The sequence below is a fragment of the Lemur catta genome, chromosome 23 (assembly GCF_020740605.2).
Source record: "Lemur catta isolate mLemCat1 chromosome 23, mLemCat1.pri, whole genome shotgun sequence".
In the NCBI taxonomy this organism is placed as follows: domain Eukaryota; kingdom Metazoa; phylum Chordata; class Mammalia; order Primates; family Lemuridae; genus Lemur; species Lemur catta.
The window spans coordinates 3953059-3980885 of NC_059150.1; the positions used below are offsets into that span (position 1 = coordinate 3953059).

The 27827-nt window shown below is 38.3% G+C and overlaps 2 protein-coding genes across 9 annotated transcripts in view; both read left to right on the forward strand.

The window, feature by feature from the left end:
* Nucleotides 1–1701: 1701 nt before the first annotated feature.
* UBE2T (ubiquitin conjugating enzyme E2 T) lies at nt 1702–7949 on the forward strand. 2 transcript variants are annotated; one of them, XM_045536243.1, is made up of 8 exons: nt 1727–1772; nt 2120–2339; nt 4025–4182; nt 4766–4835; nt 6307–6412; nt 6525–6623; nt 6767–6850; nt 7579–7949. In XM_045536243.1, exons 3-8 carry the CDS (start codon nt 4074–4076, stop codon nt 7702–7704), a joined length of 594 nt encoding a protein of 197 aa, XP_045392199.1. In that variant the 5' UTR covers nt 1727–1772; nt 2120–2339; nt 4025–4073; the 3' UTR covers nt 7705–7949. The 2 variants fall into 2 exon arrangements, with proteins under 2 accessions (XP_045392198.1, XP_045392199.1); XM_045536242.1 differs by lacking the exon at nt 2120–2339 and having other exon boundaries at nt 1702–1772.
* Nucleotides 7950–11388: 3439 nt separating this feature from the next.
* Nucleotides 11389–27827, forward strand: part of PPP1R12B (protein phosphatase 1 regulatory subunit 12B) — a 175757-nt gene continuing 159318 nt past the window's right edge. For 5 of the 7 annotated variants that reach the window (XM_045536247.1, XM_045536249.1, XM_045536245.1 and 2 more), the window contains exon 1: nt 11401–11823. In XM_045536247.1, coding sequence (XP_045392203.1) covers nt 11542–11823 — 282 coding nt within the window. In that variant the 5' untranslated portion in view covers nt 11401–11541. Of the gene's footprint in view, nt 11824–27827 lie in introns of all 7 variants that reach the window. The other 2 variants (XM_045536244.1, XM_045536252.1) reach the window with 1 other exon arrangement.

Here is a 27827-nt window from a genome sequence, read left to right on the forward strand (position 1 = left end):
GTTCTTGCATTTTCTTTTATTTTCTTTCTCTTTTTTTTTTTTTTGAAACAAGATCTCGCTCTGTGAACTAAGCTAGAGTTCAGTGGTATCACCATAGCTCACTACAACCTCAAACTCCTGGGCTCAAGCGATCCTCCTGCCTCAGCCTCCCGAGTAGCTGGGACTACAGGGATGTGCCACCACACTTGGCTAATTTTTTTTACTTTTGTAGAGATGGGGTCTCACTCTTGCTCAGGTTGGTCTTGAACTCCTGGCCTCAAGCAGTCCTCCAGCCTTGGCCTCCCAAAGTGCTAGGATTACAGGCGTGAGCCACTGGGCCAGGTCCCATTGTGTTTATTTCATAATTTCATAATAATTTTCATGCTAATTCATTAGCTACTTTAGTTGGTTTATTCCTACAACTAAGGTGAGGAACCGCAGGGTAGAATCACAGAATCCCAGTTAAAGTGTGGGTCTACTGGGGAGAGAAAACATACCATGCAATAGTTATGGGGAACCAGTTGCTTCTTAACACCAATTTGGACTAACTGTAGAAATCACTGCAGTGGCCAGTATTGCTCTACAAGTTTAGAAAGAGATGGATCATTACTCCTATGCCACCATTGTTCCAAAGCTGCACAATGAGCTGAGAGCAGTGACATGAGGGTTACTTTTTCTCCACCCATAGCTATTCCCAAAGGCTAGTCAAGTTCCAGCCATTTCCTTTCAAGTCAGGTCTGAGCCGTATTTTAGCTTTCATGGAGCACTCAACCTCTGGCAGAGGCAGCTCTGAGAAGTCAAGGTTGGCTTAGCTATAAAGAGGTACTTCCTTGGTCGGAAAGTCCCATGCTTTCAGAGTTGGAAGATGGCTTAAAAGTCATCTATTCCAAACTTCCACCCAATGCAGGGATCCCTTGGGCACTATCCCTGACAAATGATTACTTAACTTCCACTTGAACACTTCCAGTGATGAAGGAATTCACTACCTCCCAAGTTTACCTACTTTGTTCTTCAGAGTTCTAATTAATAGAATGCTTTATTGAGCTAAATTTTACATCTCTTAAACTCTCATCCATTGGTCATAGATGTGCCTGCCCTCTGAAGTCCTAAAATCTTCCATGTCGATATTGTGCCCCAAAGAGCTACAATAGTTTATTGTATTTCAGAATAGCTAAAAGTTTTCAAATGTTCCCAACATAAAGCAATGATGAATGTTTTAGGTGAATCTTGTTTCAGTTACCCTGATTTGATCATTGTATGTTGTGTGCTTGTATCAAGATGTAACATGTAATCCATGAATAGGTACAATTATTATATATCAATAAAAAAAAATTAAAAAAAAGAGTTAACGATGTGAAAAATATTTCAAATAAATGGAGATAGCCATCTCCTATTCCCTTCTCAAGATTAACTATTTCCGGTTCCTTTCATTGTTCTCCCTACGAGGTGATTTTCCATCTCCTTCCCTGTTCTGCCAAACAGAGCCGACCTTGACACCGAATTTAAAACCACAGGGGTCACACCAGGTAGTGCAGCCATGACAGCGCCGACCAGCCGGGTACGGGGAGTTCAACGGCGACGCCCGGCGCGCGCTCCAATTTGAATGCGGCGCGAGTGAAAGTAGGTTTAGACTCTGGCCAATAGGCGGTTGAGTCCCTCGCCCGGGGATTGCTATGGGCCAATGAGAATCCTTGCAGAGCAGGAGGCGGAGCCACGCCCGCTGTCTGGGTTTGCGCAGGCGCGAGTCCTGGGAGCGTCTCCGCGCCTCTGCGTTGTGAGCTGAGTCTACGCAGGTAAAAAGGAAAAGTTTACCGGTTCCCGACCTGAGGGGACCTGCCCGGGAGGAGGGTCACTGTGGGTCTTGGGGGGAAGGAGTCCTGTTTCCGCCTAACGAGGGCTCTGGTGGGGGGATCTCAGAACAGCCGCTGTGGGGCGGAGGCTCCCGCGGTACCTGTGCGGCGACACCGTGGCCGAGCTGCCCCGCCGTGCTCTTGCCGCGACGGGGGCATTTGCCGCCGTGGGTGGGGAAGGCACGAGGGGCCTGGACTCGCCGCGGGGTGTGCACAGGCTGTTCTTTTGTCTTCTCCAACATCTGATCCAAACCCACGTTTCGTTCGTTAATTATTCAAACTTACTACAGGACTGGATTAGAAACAAACAAGCAAACAAAAAACCTAGAGACTGCTCTCAAGGAATTTGCCCCAAAGAGGAGAAGCTATCAGAAATGAATTACAGCACGATGCAAATTGACGTGGAAGCACAGAGGGTGATGTTGGAAAGGCCTAAAGGATTAGGATGCATTCCTGGAGAAGAGGAAGAAGTTGTAATTTAACGAGTGCATATTTGTGCACGTTAGATGGGTCAGTGTGGCTGAAGCATAAGTTTGTGGGGAGTAGTTACTAGTTATGAGGCTGAAAACATGTCTTGGGGCTAGATTGTAAAGAACCTTTATACCCAGAAAGTAGGCAGTTATTGATGTCTTTTGAGCCAGAGAATCTCTAGATTACTTATAATTCCTAAAACAGTGTAAATGCTGTGTAAATAGTTGTCACACTGTGTTGTTTAGGGAGTAATGGTGGGAAAAAGTCCGTACAGTGTGTGTTTGGTACGCATGCAATATTTTTTTTGAAATATTTTCAAACTGCTGTTGATTGAATCCATGAATTTGGAATCCATGCGTAGGGAAAGCAGACCGTAATTGATTTCCAGTATCTGCTTACTGAGAAAGTAGTAAAGATCTGTATATAAAAGATGAGATTAATTTTCTCATAACATGCACCGAGAGATGATGGTCTTAAAGGTGTGGCTAAGAAAATTTGGAAATGAAGAGTAATTTATATGAAGACTTTTAGTATAATTGATTATTTTTAATATATTAACTCAACCGTGGTATTAATTGTATTTAAATATTTCTGACAGAATGTGTCGTGAGGGAGTATCATGCCTACAGATTTATTTATTTATATATATAGAGAGAGAGAGAGGGGGAGAGAGAGAGAAAGAGGTCTTGCTCTGTTATCCAGGCTAGAGTGCAGTGGTGTCATCATAGCTCACTGCAACCTCAAACTCCTGAGCTCAAGCGATCCTCCTCCCTTACTCAGCCCATGCCAACAGATTTAGAAAAGGAGAACCAAAGGACCAAAATTAGTCTTTGCGACACAGGAGGGTGTCTTGACCCAACCAGTACACAAATTTAGTCACCTTTAAACATATTCCTGTGGTTAAGATAGATGCATCAAAGTTGATAATTATAAATTACAATGGTCCAACCAAGTCTACAATCTGCCCATCACGTAATTTTTGGATTACAATTAGTTTCCCAAGTAAAAATAACTTAGGGAAGGAATGTGTGGAGTTAAAATTTTTACTGTAGTTTTTACAAATAAATAAATTGGCCTTCTGGTTAAAGTCTTTTTGAGTGAACTTGATATGAATAATTAATAGTACACCTAAGCCCCATTACATCTAGGTCTGCTGCTGAGAACCAAATCCTAAAATGTGATGACCATGCCAAGACTATGTATCGTGTGAAGCTTTGCTTTAAAAAGTGACCTTTTGGCTGGGCGTGGTGGCTCATGGCCTGTAATCCCAGCACTCTGGGAGGCCGAGGCGAGAGGATCACTTGAGCCTCAGGAGTTCCAGACCAGCCTGAGCAAGAGCGAGACCCCCATCTCTACTAAAGGTAGAAAAATTACCCAGGCATTATGGCATGAACCTGTAGTGCCAGCTACCTGGGAGACTGAGGCAGGATGATCCCCTGAGCCCAGGAGTTTGTGGGTGCAGTGAGCTATGCCACTGTTCTCTACCAGGGCGACAGTAAGACTGTGTCACATTTTTATTATTTACTTTTTACTTTATCTACTCAAGCAAATTTTATTTGCCTGAGTAGATAAAATGTTCACAAGAAGGAGATGGAAAAAGCTCAGATTCCTTTGTCAGAATAGAGATTAATAAGAGGAATCTGTCCACTAAATTGAAGCTGTGTACTGAAAACTCCACAGTCACAATTGCTGACTGTTTCATGATTAATTCTTTTCTCCTCCAGTGCATCTTAGTGTGGAGCAGTGAACTGTGCTTCCTTTTACTTGGGTATCATGCAGAGAGCGTCACGTCTGAAGAGAGAGCTGCACATGTTAGCCACAGAGCCACCGCCAGGCATCACATGCTGGCAAGAGAAAGACCAAATGGACGATCTGCGAGCTCGTAGGTATCATATTATGCCTATGAGAGTCATGGCCCTATTGAAGGTTGTGCTGAACTGCAAACATTGGAATATTCTTCTAAAGTAGGTAGCAATTATAAGGTCAAAGTGCCCTACCATCTTTCTACCCTATTTGTTTACATTCATAAAAGGTTTGACATTGCTTGTTTCTTTGGCTTTTTATCATACCTTTTGCTGATTTATAGGCAAGATTTAAAGCAGTGAAGCAGCATTTAGACCAAAGATCACCATCTCAAATATCTGTGAGGCTAGATGGGAAACATACATGATTAGAATACTCCAGTGCAAACAAAACAAATCTGTATGTTGTATTTGGTCTTGGGGCCAACATTTTGCAATTTCTGTTTTAGATCTTCTGTATGTCCTTTGTTTGACACCATCAACTTTTCAGGTGCATCAGCATCATGGTGCATTGCGTGAATACTTGTTAAAGCCCTGAGAGAGAATTATTGTCCTAGACTTAGTTTCTCTATTAGAACCACAGACCTCCTTAGGCCCATATGGTGTAATTATTCAAATCATCTGATTCTCTTTATTTTTTCTCCCTTTTTTTTTCCTTTTAAGAAATATTAGGTGGGGCCAACACACCTTATGAAAAAGGTGTTTTCAAGCTGGAAGTTACCATCCCTGAGAGGTTAGTATGAATTAGATTCTCAATCTGCAGAGTAAAATGCAGTTATTAGAAGACAGAGCAATGTAGACGATAGAGCATTAAATGTAGGGGTTAAAGGACTTGGGTTTTTTTTTGTATGTTTGTTTTTGTTTTGGTTTGGTTATTTTGAGACAGGGTCTTGCTCTGTCACTAAGGCTAGAGTTGCAGTGGTGTCATCAAAGCTCACTGCAACCTCAAACTCCTGGGCTCAGGCGATCCTCTTGCCTCAGCCTCCCAAGTAGCTGGGACTACAAGTGTGTGCCAGCACGCCTGGCTAAGTTTTCTATTTTTTGTAGAGACGGGGTCTTGCTCTTGCTTAGGCTGGTCTCAAACTCCTGACCTCAAGCAATCCTCCCCTGCCTTGGCCTCCCAGAGTGCTAGGATTACAAGCGTGAGCCACTGTGCCCAGCCAGGACCTGGGTTTTAATTCCAGTCTTATCATGACTTAATGTGACCTTGGGCAAGTTATTTTATCTCTGTGGCATTCAGTTTTCTTCTCTAAAATAATGGACTAGATCACATCAAGGGCCCCCCATTTTTTAAATTGTAGTAAAATAGATATAAACTTGACCATTGTGACTATTTTTAAGTGTACGGTTTGGTGGCATTAAATACATTCACATGATTATGTAACTATCACTACCATCTATCTCCAGAACTTTTTCATCTTCCCAAACAGAAACTTCGCACCCATTAAACAATAACTCTGCATTTTTCCCTGCTCCCACCCCTGGCAACCACCATTCTACTTTCTTTCTCAATGTTAAGGCCCCTTTTAATTAAAGTCTCTTTTAAGGCTCTCATCAGATAAGTTATAGTTGTAGTTTTGTACAGAATGGGGAAGGGAAGAAATGAATATCTAACTATTGAAATGTAGACATCTAATCATCAGGTCAGAGCCTGGCCAAAGTTGTTAAAATCATGAGAGAATAGCTTAATAAATATGTGGTACATCAGTTCTGAAAATAGACTGGGAACTTTCCAAGGCTGTGTCTCACTAAAGAGACATAATAACCAAATGCAATAATCTTAATTGGATCCTATTGTGAAAAATCTAGCTGTAAAAACAGCAAGGGGGGACAATTGTGGAAATCTGAATAGTAAATGATATTGGGGATTTATATTTTAAATTTTCCATAAGTATAATAGTATTGCAGTTATATAGGAGAATGTCCTTATTCTTAAGAGCTACATGCTGAAGTATTTAGAAGGTGATGTGATTTGAATCCAGTTGGTTGGTATATGGGTGTTTTTAATACTATTATTTCAGCTTTTCTGATTTTTTATAATTTTTCATAATAAAAATTTAGGAAGATTTGCTTCCTAAAGGCAGTCTTCCTGATCTTTCTATAATACCAACGTTATTTTTTTTATATATTAGTGACCAGGAAACTGTTTAAAATGTATTAGGAAGGAATATTATAATGAAAATTCTTGTTCTGTGCATTCATAGGTATCCATTTGAACCTCCTCAGATCCGATTTCTCACTCCAATTTATCATCCAAACATTGATTCTGCTGGAAGGATTTGTCTAGATATTCTCAAATTGCCACCAAAAGTGAGTTGTGAGCAAAGGGTTGACTCTGGCATTCTATTTTCCTCATCTATAAAACTTGAATTAGAGTACCACATTGTAATATACAAGCACCTCTTTATCTGTCTATGTACAGGGTGCCTGGAGGCCATCCCTCAACATCGCAACTGTGTTGACCTCTATTCAGCTGCTCATGTCGGAACCCAACCCTGATGACCCACTCATGGCCGACATTGTAAGTATCCCCATTTCCTCAGCAACATTTATCCTGCTTTCTCTGTACCTTTAATACTCTGTGTGTGAGGATAGCTGCAGCAGTAGTTTACCACTGTGAATCATTTTTTTCTCCCTTAACTCTTTACTTTGATTTCATCTTAGTCCTCAGAATTTAAATATAATAAGCCAGTCTTCCTCAAGAATGCCAGGGAGTGGACAGAGAAGCATGCAAGACAGAAACAGAAGGTATGATGTTTGCTACTTATTGTCAGTTCGTTAAGTGTGTATGTATTATCTCCGTATAAATAATGTTTATTAGAGTTGTCACACTTGTACTGTGCTCTAGAATGACTGATCTTTTTCTCTTATTGCAACCTTCTAAATGATTATTCAGCAAAATAGTACAGTAGCTCAACCAACATAGATTTTTCCTAATGTTGTCATTTGTTGGCAACACTAGAGGGCAGGCAGCATCTGGTTAATTTTTTTTTTTTTTTTGTATTCTTGGGGGTAGCAGGGATAGAGAAGAGGAGAGTCAGATTCTTTTTTTCTAAGTTGTTTCTTTTAACACTGAGAAGGGACTATATTTGCATGGACTTGTTTCAGAAATAGCAAGAGGAAAACTTACATGTCTCATGGGACCAATCATGGATGAAGAGAAAAGGAAAAACTTCCTCAGTTTAAGTTGATAGAATTTCCTCATTTAACAAAATACAAATTGCAGAAACATGGAGATTAGCACATCCTAGTTCTTACTGAGCTATTCAGATTCTGATTAAGTTAAGTAGTAGTTGTGTTGCTTGATAAAAATTAACACATAGAAGATGCTTTTGGAGGGAATATCATATGCACAACGCAATAAATCTTGCGGCAAGAAGTACCTGGAAATAATGTTACAGAGCTTCATTTTTCTCTATCTTACCTTTTATGTGAACTTTGTTGTATTTCACCGTGACTCCTCCACCCTATTTTAGGCTGATGAGGAAGACATGCTGGATAATCTACCAGTGGCTGGTGACTGTGAAGTACACAACCCAAAGCAAAAAAGAAAAGCCAGGCAGCTAGGAAGCATAGAAAAGAAATTTCATCCTGATGTTTAGGGGGTTTATCCTGGTGCATCTTAGTTAATATATCCTTTGCCAAGGTGGTCTAATTTTCCTATCTTTCTTGAATGTTTTTCTTTGTATTTGATGACATTATAATTTTTGTGTCCTATAAAAGACCCTGCATATTTATGTATTCTGCTCTACAGTGATTCTGAGTGTAGTCTGTTTTATTTGTCTTGTACATATATATTTTGAAACCTTTTAAGCCTGAAAAATAAATAATCATTTAATGTTGGGTATGTTTATCTCGAACGTGTTTCCGGGAGTGAACTGGCCGGAGAACTATATAATCAGAATGTTAGAATATTTGGAATTGCTGTCCTTTATTTTTCAGCTTACCACCATCACTAGGGACACTGAATGTTTGACATAAATGTAAAATAGCTGTTAGGAACAATTAATTACCGATGGGCTTTCAGGGATTCTAGCTTTTTAGAGGTCTTAAAATAATGTGGGAAGAAGGTAATATGCCCTTTTGTTAATTTTCTATTTTTTGCCGCTTGTAGTTTTTTGTGACTTGCATAGCTGGTCAGAATTGCTGTGGTATAACTTTCATTTGTTCAAATAATTTATTGAACACTTGCTGTGTGCCAAGTATTGTGCTAGTGTTTGAGAATGTAATGGTGAGAAAATCAGACATGGGATTAATTTAAATAGGGATAGTTATAACCCCTTCCTTTCCCTAGCATCATTTCACGGCAAGTACGACTCTGAACAGTAAGTGCCAAACCTGAGGAACCTGCTGATATTTTCATAATACACTTGAATAGTCCTTATAATTTTGTTTAAATGACGGAGATAATAGATTTGAGCAGAAATCAGTTGAAGTTAGAAGAGGTTGCCCAGGCTAAGTGAAAGACTTTGAGGAATGTAGATATTAGGCCTGCTCCAGCAGAGAAATGTGAGTGTGATGTCACTGTCCATATCCCGATACAGCAGTGATGATTTCATACCTAGGCTAGGCACCACGCACAGAAAATGCATCTGAATAGGCAATTCCCATTCACCTACCTATGAATTACCTTGTACCCTTTATACAGCAGCAGCCTGCCGTACAGCACACTTATTAATAGTGTTTGGATTCATGCAAAGAAGATAAGAAATATGAGTATATAATCCATTAATGACAGGTGATGGCATAAGCTGAAGATATAAATTTCTAACTTCTCAAAATCAGTTACTGTTCTCTTTTTAAATCCTAGGAATTAATTTTATTCCAGGCTTATCTCCTATACTCATGCATATGGAAGCCAGATTTGGGGTTCCTAGATGCCATTAGTATATCAGTTAGGATGCTTTCAGTTGTGAGTGAAATCCAAGTCAGACTGGCAATAATAAAGTTCATTCCCTTACTAAATGGAAAGTCCAGGGGCAGGGTGAACATTTGGATTGGTGAGTTCAGAGGCTCAACAATATCAAGATCTTGGTCTCTTTCCATCTGCCATCCATAGCATCAGCTTTCTCTTAGGCTGTTCCTAAGTTTCTTTCCCTCTTAGGGTGACTACCAGCAGCAGGCGTGGTTTTATACTTTCTTATTCACATCTAGCAGGACAGAGGGCTCTACTTTCCATGGAACAAAAGTCTCTGTGATTGGACCACCCTGAAAACAATCACTGTGGCCAGGGAAATGCCATGTGCTCACTGGTCTGGGTTAACCCAAACATGAAGTGAGAGATGGACTTGGGGAATAGTTGTAGGAAAAGAATACCTCCCATAGGACAAAACCCCCTACACATCTGATCTCTTACCAAGTCTGGTCAGCTCTACGAGCTGCTTCTCTGTACCTCCACCTCTAACACTCTAGTTTAAGCTGCCATCACCTCACATGCAGCATAGCTACAGCCTTCTATCTTGTTAAAAATCCCTTAAGTATAAATATTTAAGTTTAAATATAAAATAACTTTATATTTTACTGAAGAAGAGTATGTCAATAAAATATAAAGTTATATAGACACATATATTTTGAACAGCTATCATATGCCAGGAACATAATATTAAAATGGTACACAATGATGTCAACAGGGTTAGGTTCCTAGCTAAAAATTCTTTCCTATATGATTTAACAGCAATTTTTCTTTTGTCCTTTAGAGAGAGTTCTATTTGGGAGCTTGTGGGCAATTTTAATTATCAGCAAAAGGCTGAGTTGGAATAAGATGAGGTTCCATGTTGATAAGTTACAAAGTAAATCTCATAAAGAATTTTTAGTTGCAATAAATGATGAGACATGACGAGTTCCACGTGACTGTAAATAAATGCATGTAGCAAGGAAAACAAGGTTATATAGTATGTATTAATATTATCACACCTTGATTATTTTTATGTAGATTGTTATTCATAGTTCACAAATACGCTGAAAGGCTTAATGGTATTTAAAATGTATGTATTTAAGCATATCCAAGTAAAGCATATGGTGGATAGACACAGTGTTATTCGATATAATAATATTTTGCATTTATATGTCACTTTTCATTTGAAGCTCTTCATTCATTCATTCATTGATTTCCTCAATGTATAAGACTTCTAGTTCCTTTCAGAGGAAATTGAGGAACAGGCAAATGTTTACATGATAGAATATAATAAAGTTTCCCTTTACAATGCCCTAATCATTTTATAACATTTCTTAATGAAAGATTTCAAAAGTACAGAAAAGTTTAAAGAATCTAATACTTGTATGTGTTCTCTTTCATTATGGATAACACATTTAATTATATTTTGTCCAGGGCTATATGTTTTATAACCAAATTCATAGTACATATAAATTTACCTACTTGCTGCTGTAGAAGTTTAGTATGCTCCAGAGTATCTTTCTCTAGCTTTGAAAAAATATCACGGAAGACAAAACATCCCTACTGTCTTGTAAGAATTTAAGATCTATGAAAAAAGTAGAGGAAGAGGAGAGAGAAATAAAGGAAATCAGTATTTACTGAGAGCCGATATGTGCCAGGGATAACACTAGGCATCCTTGCCTATATGATCTCATTTGATCCACACGATTGCCCTGTGAGGTATCATTATTCCCATTTTACACACGAGGAAACAGATTCAGAGAAGTCAAGTAATTTGTCTATGGATGTGAATTCAATCTGCATTCAAAGCTCAGGCTGTTTTCACTGCAGCTGGATGCATCCTTTTCAAGATCAAGAATAAGTGTCCATGTTGAAAGTATTTATGTAATACACGTAATACTGTATGTGTCGTATGCTCCTGCTTCCCACGCACATTCACATTCTCACCGTGATTAATACGCACGTTAATAGAACTCCAGATTTAGAACCAGGACATGGATTCGAGTCTGTCAGGTACTTTATGTCTAGTTCTCCCGACTGGAAAATAGAGCTAATTACCGCCCCTTTTCACTCTCAAGGACTGATGTAATAATTAGGGAGCTAACATTAGTTAGTAGTCATAAGGAGAATAAACTACGACTCCCAAAATGCTTCGAGTTGGAGGCTGACGCCAGTCCAGGTGACACTTCCAGCTTTAGGGCAAAGGTGACCCCGCTAGGTGCCGCGGCGAAAGCGGGAGCGGGCGGTCCTCAGCCCTTTGCTGATGCATCCCGGGATCTGTAGTTCCCTTACGGCCGCGCAGCGCCCTCAGGGCGGGCCGAGTACTACAAGTCCCGTGATGACCCGAGGCCCGGGCGGTGCCTGCGTGTTGAAGCCACGGGAGCGTGTGGGCGGTGCTGGTGGCGGGAGGAGTAAAGATGGCGGCGCGGGGGTCTCTGCCGTCTGCTCCGGGCTGAAGCGCTCTGAGGGACGCGGTAGCGGTTATCCTAGCCGCAGCAGAAATCTAGTGCTTGTAGTTTCGGCAGCGCCGGCCGAGGCCGGAGCAATGGCGGAGCTGGAGCACCTGGGAGGAAAGCGGGCAGAGTCGGCGCGAATGCGGCGGGCGGAGCAGCTTCGGCGCTGGCGGGGCTCGTTGACAGAGCAGGAGCCCGCGGAGCGACGAGGCGCGGGGCTGACCAGGCGTGGGAGCCCCAGGGTCCGCTTCGAGGATGGCGCTGTCTTCCTGGCCGCCTGCTCTAGCGGGGACACAGACGAGGTAAAAAAGCTTCTGGCAAGAGGTGCCGACATAAACACGGTCAACGTGGACGGCTTGACAGCCCTTCACCAGGTAACTCCCATCTCCGTCTGATAGGCGTCCCAGTCCCTGGTGGATGAGCCTGTGACCCTGTGAGCCACCCCGTGGACAGTAGTAGTGTCACCCCCGAGCCCTCCTGCATGGACACTGCCCCTCTGGGCTGGTCGGTTTCATTCTTGGCCGGCTTCCTCCACTAATCAAGTCTTTTTCTGACCCCAGGGTCTTTCCCTGAAGGAATAGTGTCGCCCTGCAGCCTGGTCAGTGTTTGTATTTCCCTCCACCTACTTGGGTTGTCATGGTTACTGGTGGTTTGTCTCTGGTGTCCCTATAAATTAGTTATCTTAACTTATGTCTAGTTGGCGTGCCTGTACACCACGTCACTCATATGCATAGTGTCGTTTGGCTAATGTCCTTTCAGAAAATTCCGTTTTTTGCTTGTGTGGCCCCATTATAGAATGTCTTAGGTCACTTAAAGAGTAAATCCCTATGCTGGGTTAAGGCAAGCCAGTCCAAAACCACACCTCTTGTTTTGCTGATTTGTAGTGCCTCAAAACAGTTTGTGCCTACTCCTGGGTATAGCTCTTTAAACACCCCAGACCTCATTGTTATGGGTATCTTATTTTCTTCTGGTCAGTACTACTTTTCTAAGAGCTTCCTATGGAGAACTAAACTATTGAATTACCTCTGCTTGATCCTTATGGATCAGCCTTTCTATTTTTCTTTTATTCTAAAGCCCTCTATAGAAATCACATGCCCTATATATAGCTCTAGTGTATGGATTGTGGATGATCTGTGCTTGGTAACAACACCTTTACTTCTCTCACCTCATGCAACAATGATCTGTATATACTGACTGTCATAACTAAATACACTTTCTCTCCCCAAATGGAACTTCATCAGTTATTTTGGTGAGCTGAGAGCTGGACACCCACTCTTAATCTTTCGTATTTTTCTTCTGCCTTCTGTGCAAAGTGAACGTGTTGGCATGAGCATCTACTTCTAAATAATAATTCAAGTTTATATCAAAGCACTTCCCTAAATATATTTGGCCGGTAACTTAAAATTACTTTGCGACTGACTCTTCTCTTTCAGGTGAAAGAAACTTTTCCTCTTTTCACCCTGTTTTGTATCCATTTTTTTTCTGCTCATAACAGTGCCTCTCAGTACAACCAATATTCATAGAGTGCTTTGCTGTTTAGAATTGATTTCATCTCTTACCTCATGAGAGTCTCAGCAGTGGTTCTCTGAAGTACGTGTGGCAGGTAGTGTTGTTGTTCCCATTTTACAGATGAGGAAACTGACACTCAGAAAAATTGTTGCTTGTGCAAGAGTAGAAAGGAGAGAAGTTGCCAATAAGCATGGACTTTTCAGATTTAAATTGCAGAGCACTATATACCACTTAATAGGGAGCTGAATATGAAATAAGAGAGAAGCTAAGAGAACCACATTCAATTTTAAACTTCTTGAACTCTTTGGGAAGGTGAGTTCTTATTTTTCCCATGTATTTGGAATGTGAAGGAGATTGAGCTCTGGATTCTGAGAGAAAGCATTTCATGGATTTATAGAGGATAGAGAAACAGGATCCAGCTCTCTGCTCCTAGCTGGGTTCCTTTTTTGAATCACTATTCTATTGAAGCATAGTACACTAAGAAAGTGTAACTCAGTAGCCTTGTTTCTTTTAAGGTGATGTTGCTAGCTGAGTCTGGTCCTTACCATACACATTTTAATATCTCCCCGAGAAAAGCACCTTCTTTGAGATTACTCATGGTAGATCTCCTTCCCATACCAGGTAACGAATTTTCTGAGCCCTCCCCCTGAGACTGACCACCTTGGTTCCTTTCCTTCTCTCTTCATGGCCACCTTAGATTGTGAAGTGTAACATCTCTCACTTAATATGCTCTTCACATTCAGTAATCTCTTGAAATAGGAGAAGGGGATGACAGCTATGGAATTATTTTTTTAACATCTGTAAATGCAATATAGACGTTCCTCCCCATTTACAGGGCTAGCAATGAGTTGAACTGAGCAGGTATATTCAATACTAGACAAATTCAGCGTAAGATTAAGCTGCTCAAAGATTTGAGATCTTCTGTTGAGAAACCATCTTTTTGAATCAAGACAAGGGGCCTTTCTTGGCTTAGGAACTCTTTTACAGTATGTTTCTCCATGATCTGGTACATAAAGGATTATTTTCAAAATGTAAGACTAGAGCCACCAGTCAGTAGCAGAACCACCAACTTTACAACTGATTCTCCTTCTGTGAAATGGAGAATGAGTGTTATAATTACCTGAACTATTTAGTTAAAATATCCGTCTATTTTATAAGCATGATATGAATTATTCAGTAGTTGCTTCCTTCTTTCCTTGGTTTCAGCCATGGCCACTTAACCAATTGTGGATTATCATCTTGGCATGTGGAAGAAACCCCTGGATTATACTGAGGAATGGTTTTTCTCCTCCCCCAAGGTCACAGTAGACAGTTTTCACTGCAGGTTGTGGTGCCTTGATGCTACTTTTGACTTAGAGACCTTCTTTCTTGGCAGCCTTTGCTGAGACCACGAGGTGCTTGAGTCAAAGATAACAAGCTCCAGGGGGCCTATTAATAAGACTTGAAATAGACTGGGATAAGAACTATCTCAAAGGTTAGACCAGCTCCGATGAAAGCCTTGGAAACTGATACGGACTAAATTTTGGTGACTAAATTAAGATTTGGTGTGTATGCATTTAGTGTCCTAGAGTCCTTAATGAACAAGGTGTTAATCTGATTATATAACCCTTGAAAGCACTTGCTTGCTCATAAAGGAATTCCCATTTATATAGACATATTATAAGTCAGAAATGTGTTAATAATTCTATGTGGGCTGATACCTGTAAAAATTTCTTTTATTTATTTATTAAGTTGATTATTAACACCTGTCTTGGTATTCTTACCATTGTAATTGTGGGTGCTTTAAGCCTAGATACAGGCTCTTAGAAACTGTATCAACCAAAGTATTGAACTACTGTATGAAGCAGGTGCTTGCTTTTAGAAAAGAGATTTTCTAGGATTCGTTAAAGTGAATGCCTGTTTATTCCTTCAGCATATACTGTATTGGCACTTATATCTGTGCCAATATATAAGTGCTGTAAGAGTTTTGTGAGGGATACTGATAGATCTTGTCTCTAGCCCAGTCTGATCGGTCTTCATTTGGAGGGATAATGAGGAGATTAGAATAATTCCGTACTTGACTCAGAACTTCAGGTTGACTTGTAATGGTCTCAAGGGTCCAAATGTGGACCCTTAAGTTACCTCAGACTGGAAATCAACTTGTTGAATGAGCCTGTCACTCTAGCGTTGCCTCAGTCTGACCTTGTAGCCTCTAGGAGGTTAGAATTACATATTTCTCTGGAAGAGAGATGAAGATAGGGACAACTGAGGGGAGGAGGATAGGCAGAGCAATTTAAATTCAGAGTAACAGAAGATGACTAAGATGACTGTGTTCAGTTTAATAGAAAATAGTGTGTTTTGTGTGCTAACTTGTATGGTAAAATAAAACTTGTGTTCTTAACCCTTTGTCTTTTATTCCACGTCCATTACTTATTCCTCTCATAGTTCCATCTGTGAAGTTACTTTTGCCTTACTTTGAATAGTGATGAATTCTACTTAGTGTTAGGACCCTTGGCAATTCAGGATTCAGAAAATCCTGTGGGCTTCTTCATTATCGTGCGTCTGGAAGTGCAGTCATTCATCCTGAGTTGTTCTAGTAGTTTGCGTCTTCAGATTGGTTAATATGATACATCAGACTATGCTGGGCACCTGGCCCCTTCCCGTATATTAGTCCCAAGTTTCCATGTCATAGTGGACCTCAAAGCCAGATTTGGAAGTTAGGCTTTTTTTTTTTCCCGGTAGTACAGATACAAGTGACCTTAATTTCTTCCCTAGCCAAATTTTCTTCCCCATTCTGAAAGTCTACTGAGTAACCACATACTGTCGTTTGGGCTTTTCTAATCTTCTTCTCTGTGAGTATTTTTAAACAGGCAACCTGTCAGTGTATGTAGATGAAGCACAATTCTGCTGAAGGTTAGGGTGGGATAGGTTTTATTGGCAACTTAAAATTAAGTCATTGTTTATTTTTTCTTTTTAAATATTTTAGTATTATACTTTGTGTACAGTAAAATTTACTCTTTTTAGTGTACAGTTCTGACAGTGTATGAGTTTTGACAAATGCATACAGTTATAGAACTACAACCATAATCAAAATGTAGAACATTTTCGTTACCTCCAAGATTTTTTTTGCTCCTTTGTAGACAGCCCCTCCTCCTACCCCAGCCCATGGCAGCCATTCATCAATTTTTTTTCCCATAACCACAGTGCCATCTGGATGGAATCATACAGTATGAAGCCTTTAGAATCTGGCTGCTTTTGTTTGCCATATTCCATTGATATTCATCTGTGCTGCTACATGTGTCAATAGTTCATTGGTCCTTATTGCTGAGTGGTATTCCACCATATGGATGTACCACAGTTTGTTTATCCATTCACCAGTTGAAGAACATACGGGTTATTTACAGCTTTTGGTAATTATAAATAAAGCTGCTAGAAATATTTGCATACCAGTTTTTATAGGAACATAGTTTCTCATTTCATTTGGTTAAACTTCTAGGAGTGGGATAACTGAGTCATGTGGTAATGAATGTTTAACTTTATAAGAAACTGCCAAAGTGTTTTCCAAAGTGACTCTACCATTTTGCCTTCCAGACAGCAATGTATGAGTTCCTGTTGCTTCGTGCCCTGTTTTGCTCAGCTTGCACTTCTGTAACAGAATACCATAAACAGAGTGGCATAAACAACAGACATTTATTTCTCTCAGTTCTGGAAGGTGGAAGTCCAAGATCAGGATGCCAGCAGGGTTCTTGGTGAGGATCCTTTTCCTAGGTTACAGACAGCTGTTTTCTTGCAATATATAGTCAGCCCTGTATATCTGAAGGTTCTACATCTGTGGATTCAACCAACCATGGATTGAAAATATAAAAAAATAACAATATAACAATAAAAATAATGCAAATAAAAATATAGTATAACAACTATTTACATAGCTTTTACATTGTATTAGGTATTACAAGTATTCTAAAGATGATTTAAAGTATATAGGAGGATGTGTGTAGGTTATATGCAACTATTAATACTATACCATTTTATATAATGGCTGGAGCATCTGTGGATTTTGGTATCTGTGGGGGTCCTGGAAACAGTCTCCCATGGATACCAGTGGACAATATTGTCACATGGTGGAGAGCAGAGAGAGCTGGGTCAAAATCTTGTATCTCTTCTAACAGGACACTAATCCGATTCATGAGGGCTCCACCCTTATGACCTAAAGGCTCCGCCTCTTAATACCATCATATTGGGAGTTAAGATTTTAACATTTGAATTTGTGCGGGGACACAAACATTCAGTCCATAACACATCCTTGCTTGTACTTTTTTTTTTTAAAGAAAACATTTTTAACATTTTTGCCAGATTTCTTTTTTAGTTAGTTATTTTTATTTTATTTTAAGTTGGTTAGTCTAGCTATGAGATGTGATATTAAAGTGCCAAAAACAGATTGTGTTCGGGTCCTGTGGATGCAGCTTCACTGTTTTACAATCATGCTTCTTGTATTGATTCTCCTCTCTGTGTTTAGATTGCACCCCCTTGACAGTAAATAGCCTGAAAAATGAGGTCAAAAGAATGACTCACCTTGTTATAAATCACTAGGAGTAATGGAAAGTGATTTTGAAGGATGACCAAACTGCCTTCCATTGTTGAGAATCATTTCACCTGTTGGAGAATTCCTGCAGCACAGGGACCCCAGTGAGGAGGCACGTCCATTCATGCCTCACTAATTGCTTTCCTGGGCTAGTGGCAGGAGAATTTTACTGTTAGAACTTCAAGTGTTTGATAGATATTTAAAACAGGCAGCATATTTATGGTTGGCACCAGTCAGGTGAGAGCAGAGACTGCCTCGCTTCACCTCTGTCTGTGTAATAGCCAGGACATGACAGGATCACCAAGGCTCAAAGGTTTTTTAAATAAGTGTGGTTTTGAAACAGTGTGAATTTATTTTTCTGTTCAGTATCTAAATTATTGTAAGAAGGTTATTATCTTCATTTTTTTAATATTCAAGAAAAGAGAAATGTTCTGTCTCTGTAATGTACTTCTGTGGTTTGAATCTTTAAAAAATTCAAATGATCCTTTATTACATGGTTTTTGGGCACAGTTTATTGAGTACTTCCTGGATGCCAGATGCTGTAGATACTGGGATGCAAAGATGGCCTAGTCCCTGCTCTCAGGCATCCCACAGTTACTCAGAAACTCAGAATTTGAAAGATAAAATCTGGTCCATATTGCTCTCATTTAGTATTGATTCCATTTCCTATTAATCTGTTCATAGTAAAACTGGAGAAAGGATATTGATCATTATCTACACATTTGCCTTTGTATATTTTAAGAAAATCAATTTCTTGCCCTTAGTCTTCTCTAATCCAGGGACTCAAGTGAGGAAGCACATCCTTTAAGATCAATTTCCAAATCGCTAATCATTTTGCTATCTCTTCTGTAGATTTCTAAGCATTCTAACTCCCTTTGGGTCCACTGGCTCAGTGGGAAGAGACAATAATGTCATCAGCTCTGGGGACCACCACTAAAGTGAAAAACTATTACAGGACAACTTAAAACTACAGAATTGCAGGACTGTCCATATGCATTTGTTTTGTGAGAGAATTATGGAGTTCTGGGATGTTACAGCAAAAAAACCATTAGAGAACGCCTGATCTACCTCTGTCATTTTACAAACAAGAAATTTTATGCCTAGAAAGAAGCTAGAGGAATATCTTAAGCATGGCACAGAAATAAAATATAATGAAATGTTATATTTACAAAACAAATACCAAATTTCTGCTTGATACTCTTTTCTATGAGAATGTAGTTGTTTGCAAATAACTTTGAGCAAAAACAAAATATTCTCTAAATTCTTTTGAAGAACTTTTGAAGAAGGATGGTACTTTACAGTTGTATTTTTCTTTCAAAAACTTCAAAGTAGTAGGAATATCATGGGATAATTATTCACATTGCAAGGGAATTAATCTAAGGATTCTCTTAATATTAAGAATTGGTTACACATTTGATTTATTCATCTCTATATGTACTGCTAAGCAATATGATACCAGTAAAGCAAAATTAATTAAGAGAAAAAAATGATTAATTAGTATGAATGCCACACTGGCAAATCAAATATTTTTATTTTTCTTTATTCATTCTCAGGCCATCTTAGGTTTTACAAATATTTTAACATAGTTGAACTCATAGTGTCTCATAACTGTAATAGTACTGTTTACTGACTGCCACTGTTTACTAAATGTTGCACTATGCATTTTGCTTTTTAAAAACTATCTTTACATCAATAACTCTACCAGCTAGATGGTATTGTTCCATTTAATGATGAGGAAGAAAAATCAAAGAAGGTAATTTGACCCAACCTAGGACTCACAGGTCATACTGGTACTTGAACTTAGGTCTGTCAGACTCAGAAGCTTCTGGTCTTCTACCTAGGTTATGAGGATTTTTGAAATCCTGGTTCACCTTTCCATTTAGACCTGCTTATTTTTTAAAGGCCTATTAGATACATAGCTTTGTAGGGGTGGGTTTCTTTTAGCATTCTATCACTCCTGTGATTTTTACATGCAGAATTCTGCACCTCCTCATTATGAGATAACGGCTAAAGCATTGCTTCCCTACCTCTTTCATGTCATGATATACACAGAATGACATTTGTATAGTCATTTCAAATAAATGGTAAAATGGAGAAGATTTGGGAGCTTGTAAATTCATTGTATTTTCTTAATACAGTCATTATAAGAAAATCTATTAAAAATCAGATATGGAACAATAAAATAAAAAATCTATGAACAATAAATAAATAGACCAAGAAATAACAATCAAGAAACTATAAAATCAATTATGTTTTATTTAGGAACACCTAATAATACCAGGTGTATCAATAATGATGATGTTGATGATCATGATGATATTTGTGACAAATGTACATATCTTCTAGATGGAGAAATTATACAATTAATGCAAATTGGGCTGGGCATAGTGGCTCATGCCTGTAATCCCAGCACTTTGGGAGGCTGAGGCAGGAGGATTGCTTGAGCCCAGGAGTTGGAGGCTGCAGTGAGCTGTGATTGTACCACTGTAACTTCAGCCTGGGTGACAGAGTGAGAACTTGTCTCTTAAAAAAAAAAAAGAAAAAAAGGAAGAAAGAAAGAAAGATTAGAGCAAATTAAATACAATGTATTTTACATGTGTGTGCAAAACGATGAGGACTAAAATAAAAAGAGACCAAAATAATTCGACAGAAATTATTCAAGAAATGGGGCTATTTTGTGGAATCACTATGTTGTGCTCTCTGGCAGTGGAGCCATGCATAGTTTTATGTATCAGAATTATAATTAGGAAGTTTATAGAGGAAACTGTACAAATTAAATATAACTACCCATCTTGAATTTTTAATTGGTTGTAAAACATTTTTAATAGCAATATAAAATTTCATTCAAAAGACCTTTACATCACACTTGTAACCCATTTGTAGAATAATAAATAATGGAAGATCTGGTATAAAGCCCTTTAGCTCAAACATATTAATGGTAAGCACTCAGTAAATATTAACTATTATTATAGTTAGTAACGCAAAATGATTAAGATTATGAGCTTTAGAATCAGACATACTTGGTTTCTAATCCTGGCTTTGCTACTTACATAAGCTATATGTAAGCTGTGCATAGTGCCTGATTCTTAGTTGGCATTTAGGTGATTTTCTAGTACTCCTAAGATGAAGACTGAAATCTTTAATGAGGCTTAGTGTGACCCACCAGGTACTATAAGATCTGATCCTCCTTTAGCTCTCAGAACTTGTCTTTTCCTTGTTCAACTTATTCCAGCCACATGAACTTCCTCCCTATTTCTCAAAAACTCCAGTTGCTATTCCTGCTGAAGGGCCTTGCATCTGTTGTTCTTTCTGTCTGGACTGCTCTTCTACCAGATACAAGCATGGCTTGCTTTTTTACTTTCTGCAGATCTTTACTCAAATGTCACCTTTGTAGTAAAGCACTTCCTAGCAATCCTGCTTAAAAATTTCAGATGAACTTTCTTCACCTCATTTTCTAAAATTGAGGTACATTTTATATAGTAAAGTGCATAAAATATAAATCTACAGTTTGATGGGTTTTCACAATGTATACAGCTGAAGGATCATCACCCAAATCAAGAAATAGGACATTTATGTTGCCCTTGAAAGTTTACCCACACCCCTTCATTCTCCCTCAGGCGGCTGTTGTTATGATTTCTATCATTCTAGAATTAGTTTCACCTGTTCTTAAACTGAATAAGAATATGTTCAGTTTCTTCCACTGAACATAATGTTTTTGAGGCTTATACATTTTTTATGTATATCCATAGCTGATTCCTTTTTATGGCTGAGTAGTAGTCTACTGATGAATGTACCACAGTTAGTTTATCCTTCTGTTAATTGACATTTGGGTTATTTCCTTTTTTTTTTTCTGCTATTATGAATAAAGATGCTAAAGATGCTATGAATATTCTTCTACGAGTCTTTTTGTAGACATATCTTTTCATTTTTCTTGGATAAATACCTAGGGTTATAGAGTATGTAAAATTTTAACTTTATTAGCAACTCCCAGTTTTCCAACATGGTTGTACCATCGTACACTACCACTAGCATTGAATGAAGTTCTGTTTGCTCCACATCTTTGTTGATATTTGATATTGTCAATTTTATCTTTTTGAATGAGAGTGCCATTTGCTCCACATCTTTGTTGATATTTGATATTATCAGTGTCTTTTTTCCCCCCTTTTTAATATTAGCCATTCTCGTATTTGCATAGTGTTATCTCATTATGGTTTTATATTGCACTTCCCCAATGACTAGTGATGTTCAGCATCTTCTCACAGATTTATTGGTCATTTGGTATGTGTGTGTGTGTCTGGTTCAAGTCAATTGTACATTTAAAATTTTTTTGTCTTTTCATTATTTATTTATAGGCATTCTTGATATTTTCTGTATATAAGTCCTTGGTCAGATATGTATTGTAAATATTTTTCCCGAATCTATGGCTTGTTTGTTCATGTTTGTTTTGTTTGTTTGTTTGTTTTTAAAAGCCTAGACTTTACCACTATATGTTTTGTTTTAATAAACTTTATTTTGGAGTGATTTTAGATTTACTTTACAAAAAGTCACAAAGATAGTTCAGAGAGTTTCCAAATAACCTTTACCCAGCTTCCCTTAATATTACTATCTTATATAACCATGGTATATTTATCAAAACAAGTATTCTGTTGTTTTGTTGATATTCTGAATGCCATTTCCTTCATTATATTTTCTAACCAGTTTTTACTTGTATTAGAAAAGCTATTTTAAAAAAATGTTATAATTTATTTGATTTTCTTACTCAACTATGTTATCATTTTTATCAAATTCTGAATTTTCCAGTTAGGTATTAGTATCTATTAATCATGATGATTTCTTTTTGTGTTTTCCCCAAGGGTGTAAACCTTTGAAACACTAAAGTTTTCAGTTTTGGTGATGTATGGTTTATCTGTTTTTTCTTTTGTTGCTTGTGCTTTTAGTGTCATATCTAAGAAACCTTTGCTTAAGACAAGGTCATGAAGATTTATACCTGTACTTTTTTCTAAGAGTTTTATAGTTTTAGCTCTTACATTTGGGTCTATGATCCATTTTGAGTTAATTTTTATATATAGTACGAGGTAGAGGTCCAACTTTATTCTTCTACATGTGGATATCCAACTGTCCCAGCACTCTTTGTAGAAAAGACCTTAATGTGGCCAGGCGCAGTGGCTCACGCCTGTAATCCTAGCACTCTGGGAGGCCAAGGCAGGTGGATTGCTCGAGGTCAGGAGTTCAAGACCAGCCTCAGCAAGAGCGAGACCCCCGTCTCTACTAAAAATAGAAAGAAATTATCTGGTCAACTAAAATATATATATAGAAAAAATTAGCCAGGCATGGTGGCGCATGCCTGTAGTCCCAGCTACTGGAGAGGCTGAGGCAGTAGGATCGCTTAAGCCCAGGAGTTTGAGGTTGCTGTGAGCTAGGCTGACGCCACGGCACTCACTGTAGCCAGGGCATCAAAGCGACACTCTGTCTCAAAAAAAAAAGAAAAGAAAAAGAAAAAATAATAATAATTGATTCTTGTTTTAGTTTTTTTTTATCAGTTAAACTTTGGTTGCTTAGGGCTTACAGGGAATTAGGAATTTGATAGCATGTTCTTATGTCTTTTAGAGACCAAGAGAACTAGAAGGAGAGTATAAACCAGGATTTTAGATGCTAAAAATATTGCAGAATTTAGATCCTTGACCTTCAGGGAGTGTATCAGTGTGAGGAGTGCAACTGTTAGGAACAAATGCCTCTAATGTTGAAAGTTTTTGCAAAGTTCAGATAATCTGCTGTGTCATAGGTATTATAACTTTGAAATCAGCTAGAGAAGCAAACCAAAAATATAAATTGAATGAATTGATAGAAGTGTGAGAGTTGTTGTAAGAATGAAACAAACTGATTTCTTTTTAGCATAGTTTAAAGATTGGTATATAAATACAATCTTACATATAAATGTTGCATCATTTTATAAATTATATGTGGATTAAATAAAATTAGTCTTTATCATTTATTTGATTTAAAAATTACCCTGGATGTTGTTATTTGTAGTAAAGGAATATAGAAAAGATCATTAAACTTTTTTCAATATGATATAAATATTAAATAATATAAGAGGATAGTGGACCAAACCAGAGTTCATCAAAGACAATTTTCTTCAACCTGGTACCTTTTTTTCTTTTTGAGTACTGGGAGACTGTTAGTCTCAATAGGATACAAAAAAAAAAAGTAAAAGAAACATTCTCTTCCCTTAAGAATCTTGTACACTATTTGGTGAGATAAGATATAGTTAAATGGAAAAAAAAAAACAACCCTAGCTGTTTAAGGTGGGATAATTGTGGAATGAAAAGACTGGCTAATTACTGTAGACGTTTTGAGGAGATAGAGGTTACTTTCAATTGGCAAAGACACAGTTTCTGGCAGGTTAAGTATCTCATAACTGCTTATTGAATACACAAATTGAATATTTTAGAGCAGAGGGGTAATGTGAGAAGGGTAGTATTTTAAATGATTAATTTGAGAAGACTATGTTGGATGGATCCATTTGAAGTAGGAGAGACAAGATGCATAGTAGCTTATTATTGTAGGCACTAGGGCAATAGTGAAAGGGTTCTAAGAGAATAGGAAAGTAAGGTGTGAACAGGCGTTTAAGAAAAATATAAGATATTGAGAGTTACTGGCAATAGAAAGCAGGAGAGGGAAAGATCAAAGACAATTTTAAGATTTTGAGAGCAATACTGAAATTCAGCAAATACTTATTAAGCATCCATTCTGCGCCAGTTACTGAACTAGGTGCTGGGAAAAGAATGGTGAGAGGTGAGGAGGATGGTCCTCTTTCCTGCGACTTTCATTCTACGCTATAATGGGAATGCAAAAGGGGAAGGCAAGAAAGGAAGCTGACTTGGGGGAAGAGTAGAGCTTAGGTTTAGACATTTACAATTTGAAGTAAGATTGTGAGGTACCAAACTGCTAATGTGTAGTGAACAATTGGAATTAAAAAGAGTTTAAGGTCAAAGGTAGATTTTGAAGTCAGAATCTGCTTGGAACCCCAATCCATCAGTGTTTACAACTATCCTTTCAGAAGTGCCTTCACAACCTCCAGTTTGTGAAATTCTCTGTACTTACCGGGCCTATTCCCAATCCTGCTCTTCTAAGCTTCTCAGCAGTGTTAAATAAAATTTGATAATATTTCTTATTGGCTTCATAACAGACATACTGATTTTTGTATTAAAGAGGCTGCACATTGTCAGGGTGCAGTGGCTCATACCTGTAATCCTAGCATTCTGGGAAGCCAAGGCAGGAAGATGGATTGGGGTTAGGAGTTGAGACCAGCCTGAACAAGAGCAAGACCCCATCTCTACTAAAAATAGAAAAAATTAGCCAAAAATGGTGGTACACACCTATAGTCCCAGCTACTTGGGTGGCTGAGGCAGGAGGATGGCTTGAGTGCAGGAGTTTGAGGTTGCAGTGAGCTACAATGATGCCACTGCACTCTAACTGGGCGATAGAGTGAGACTCTGTCTCAAAAAAAAAAAAAAAAAGGAGGCAGCACAGTAGAGTGGTTAAGAGCATGGACTCTGGGGCCAGACCACCTGGATATGAATCCTGGTTCTGCCACTTACTAGCTTGGGCAGATCATTTAATCTCTTTGTGCTTCAGTTTCATCATAGGTAAAATAAGGATAATACGTATCAAACTCATAGAGTTGTTATAAGAAATAATTGAGTTAATGTATGTAAATTGCTCAGAACACTGCCTGGCACAAATTAATTGCTTATACATGGTTTTTTTTTTTCCTATTTTTTTTTTTTTTTGGTGCTTCTTTTTTGTTTGTTTCTTTTTTTTTGTTTTTTTGTTTTTGTTTCTTTGAGACAGAGTCTCACTCTGTTGCCCAGGCTAGAGTGCCATGGCATCAGCCTAGCTCACAGCAACCTCAAACTCCTGGGCTCAAGCCACCCTCCTGCCTCAGCCTCCCGAGTAGCTGGGGCTACAGGCATGCACCACCATGTCTGGCCGTATGTTTTTGTTAAATGAAATAAAATACTCTCATCTGGGTCTTCATTATGACCCATCAGTGTTTTAATCATCTCTAGTGGCGTTGTTTCTCATTTTCATGCTTCCAACCACATCTTTATTTTCTGTTAATAGCTGACCTCATCATCTACTTTTCAAAGAAAAAAAAAAGACACATGTTCAGTACTCTCGTCTCCACCTCCAGATTATGTCTGTTATCCTTCTTCCTTTCCTCATTCTTTTACAGGCAAATACCATCCTTCTTCCTCTTCTAGGATGATACTATATCAGTTACCTCTTCATTTGTGTCTTTACTCTCTTCTTCCCTGCTTTCTTCTTCTTTTCTTTAGAATACCTCAAGTTGTCTTATTCTTAAAAATAAAAATAGTCACCAAAGAACTTTCTCTCAATCTTTCCTCTCTTTCCAATTACTGACTCATCTCTTTTCCTTCTCTTTGAATTCTCTTTAAGGAATAGTATAAACTCATTATTCTACTTGGCTTCCATTCTACTGAAACTGCTTTCTCAAAGGTCACCACAGATAATTTTTAAATGCCACTCCTTGTCATCGTTAGTTCTTATTCTTTTGGGCCATTTTATGACATTTTGTCTACTTGATCCCCTTATTAATTAAAACTCTTATCCTTTGGATTCTGAAACAATCCTTTTCTCCCAAATCCTCCTCTTACCTCCTGAATCACTCTTCTGTGCATTCTTCACTATTCCTCTTCCACTGCCCACTCTTTTCCCAGAGTTCCATCCTCAGCCCAGTTTGTCTCTGTCCTTTCTTCATTTGTAACTTTACCCATTCCCATGGCCTCATCTATCACTTATATATTAATGATGTCCAGATCTGTCACACCCTGACCTATTTCGACTTAACCTTTCTCCTAGACAGCAGATTTGCATTTCTAACTGCGTATTCGACATCTTGTTCTAGATGTCCTACAGATTTATCCCAGTCTTAGTTATTTCCAGAGTAAAACTCTCTCATCCCAGTCACAAATTTGTTGCTCCTCCTCTCTATTTTCCCTTCTTGGAAAGAAGTATATTAGCCACTCAGTCATCTAAGGCATTGGTTCCCAATTGACAATCCCACAATTGATTCTTGGCTGACTGCATGAGAACCATTCCACAATTTTTCATGGCATCTTATTCTTTTATAAAAAGGAATGAAAAAGTGAAATAGTAAGTTATGGGAGAAGCATATTTTAGAAGAGCTTTTGTTCATTTCCAATCCAAACTTAGTTTATTGCCTAAGAAAGTGTAACTAATGATCCTCATATTTGCATGCAATAATTGATTTTGTGTCCGAAAGCCTTCTGGTGCTTGCTCTGGTCTTCCCAGTGCCCTCTATGTTAACTTGGAAAAATGACTTTGCTCTTGGCCTTACCATAGCCTTTGAAAACACAGTGTTAAATTACTTTAAGCCTTTAAATTTTTACTGTTCAGCCTTAAATTAGAGTACTCTGTCAACCATGTCAGTGTGGCATATTAACAAATAAGACTAGCTGTGCTCCAGGAAACGGTGGGCTAGAACCAGTTATTTAGGATGTTTCACTAAGTTCTAAAAGTTTGCAGAGCAAGGAAGGTAAAACTTGGTCTCGAAAAGATACAGGGATCATCTCTGCTTAGTTCTTAGTTAAGTAAAGACTTTGGCGCCCTAAAAGCCTAGAGAGTGAGGTCTATGTTGGTATACTGCTATTTAAGGTTCATTTGAATTAGTCTCAGACGTTATTAACTAGATAGCTGTAACTCCAAAAAGACAGCTTAAATGTGCCAGCTATTTGGCTACTCCTTAAACTTGGCTTCATTTTAATGCTTCAGTGGTACAAGATTTTTTTTCTGATTCCTTTATGGTAGAAAAGGATTCTTTAGTGATTTTTTTAAAGGTCAATAATTAGACTGTTCAAAAACAAACTCTAAGTACCTTGATACGTTTTTGCCTATCCCTTCAGATCTGACTGTTGTGATCTATGTTAGACCCTACTGGGTAAGAAGGCTCTTTTCTAGATGCATTAGAAGTTTAACTTGGTGTCACAGGATAATCCTGAGCAGCAAACCTGGGAAAGCTAGGAGTATTGCCACTTTACTTTTCAAGGCAAATCTTTGAACTACCCTGTGCCACACTGTAAGAATGTATATAAGTTAGTGTGTGGGATTAACTATGGTCCAAAGTAGGCATTGTACGAAAGCAGAATAATCCTAAAATGAATGAAATTTGAGAAAAAACTTTTATATAAAATTAATTTGAATCAATACAAAATAGTTTTCCAAACTGTCATTTGGAATATAACAGATATACATTTAAAAATG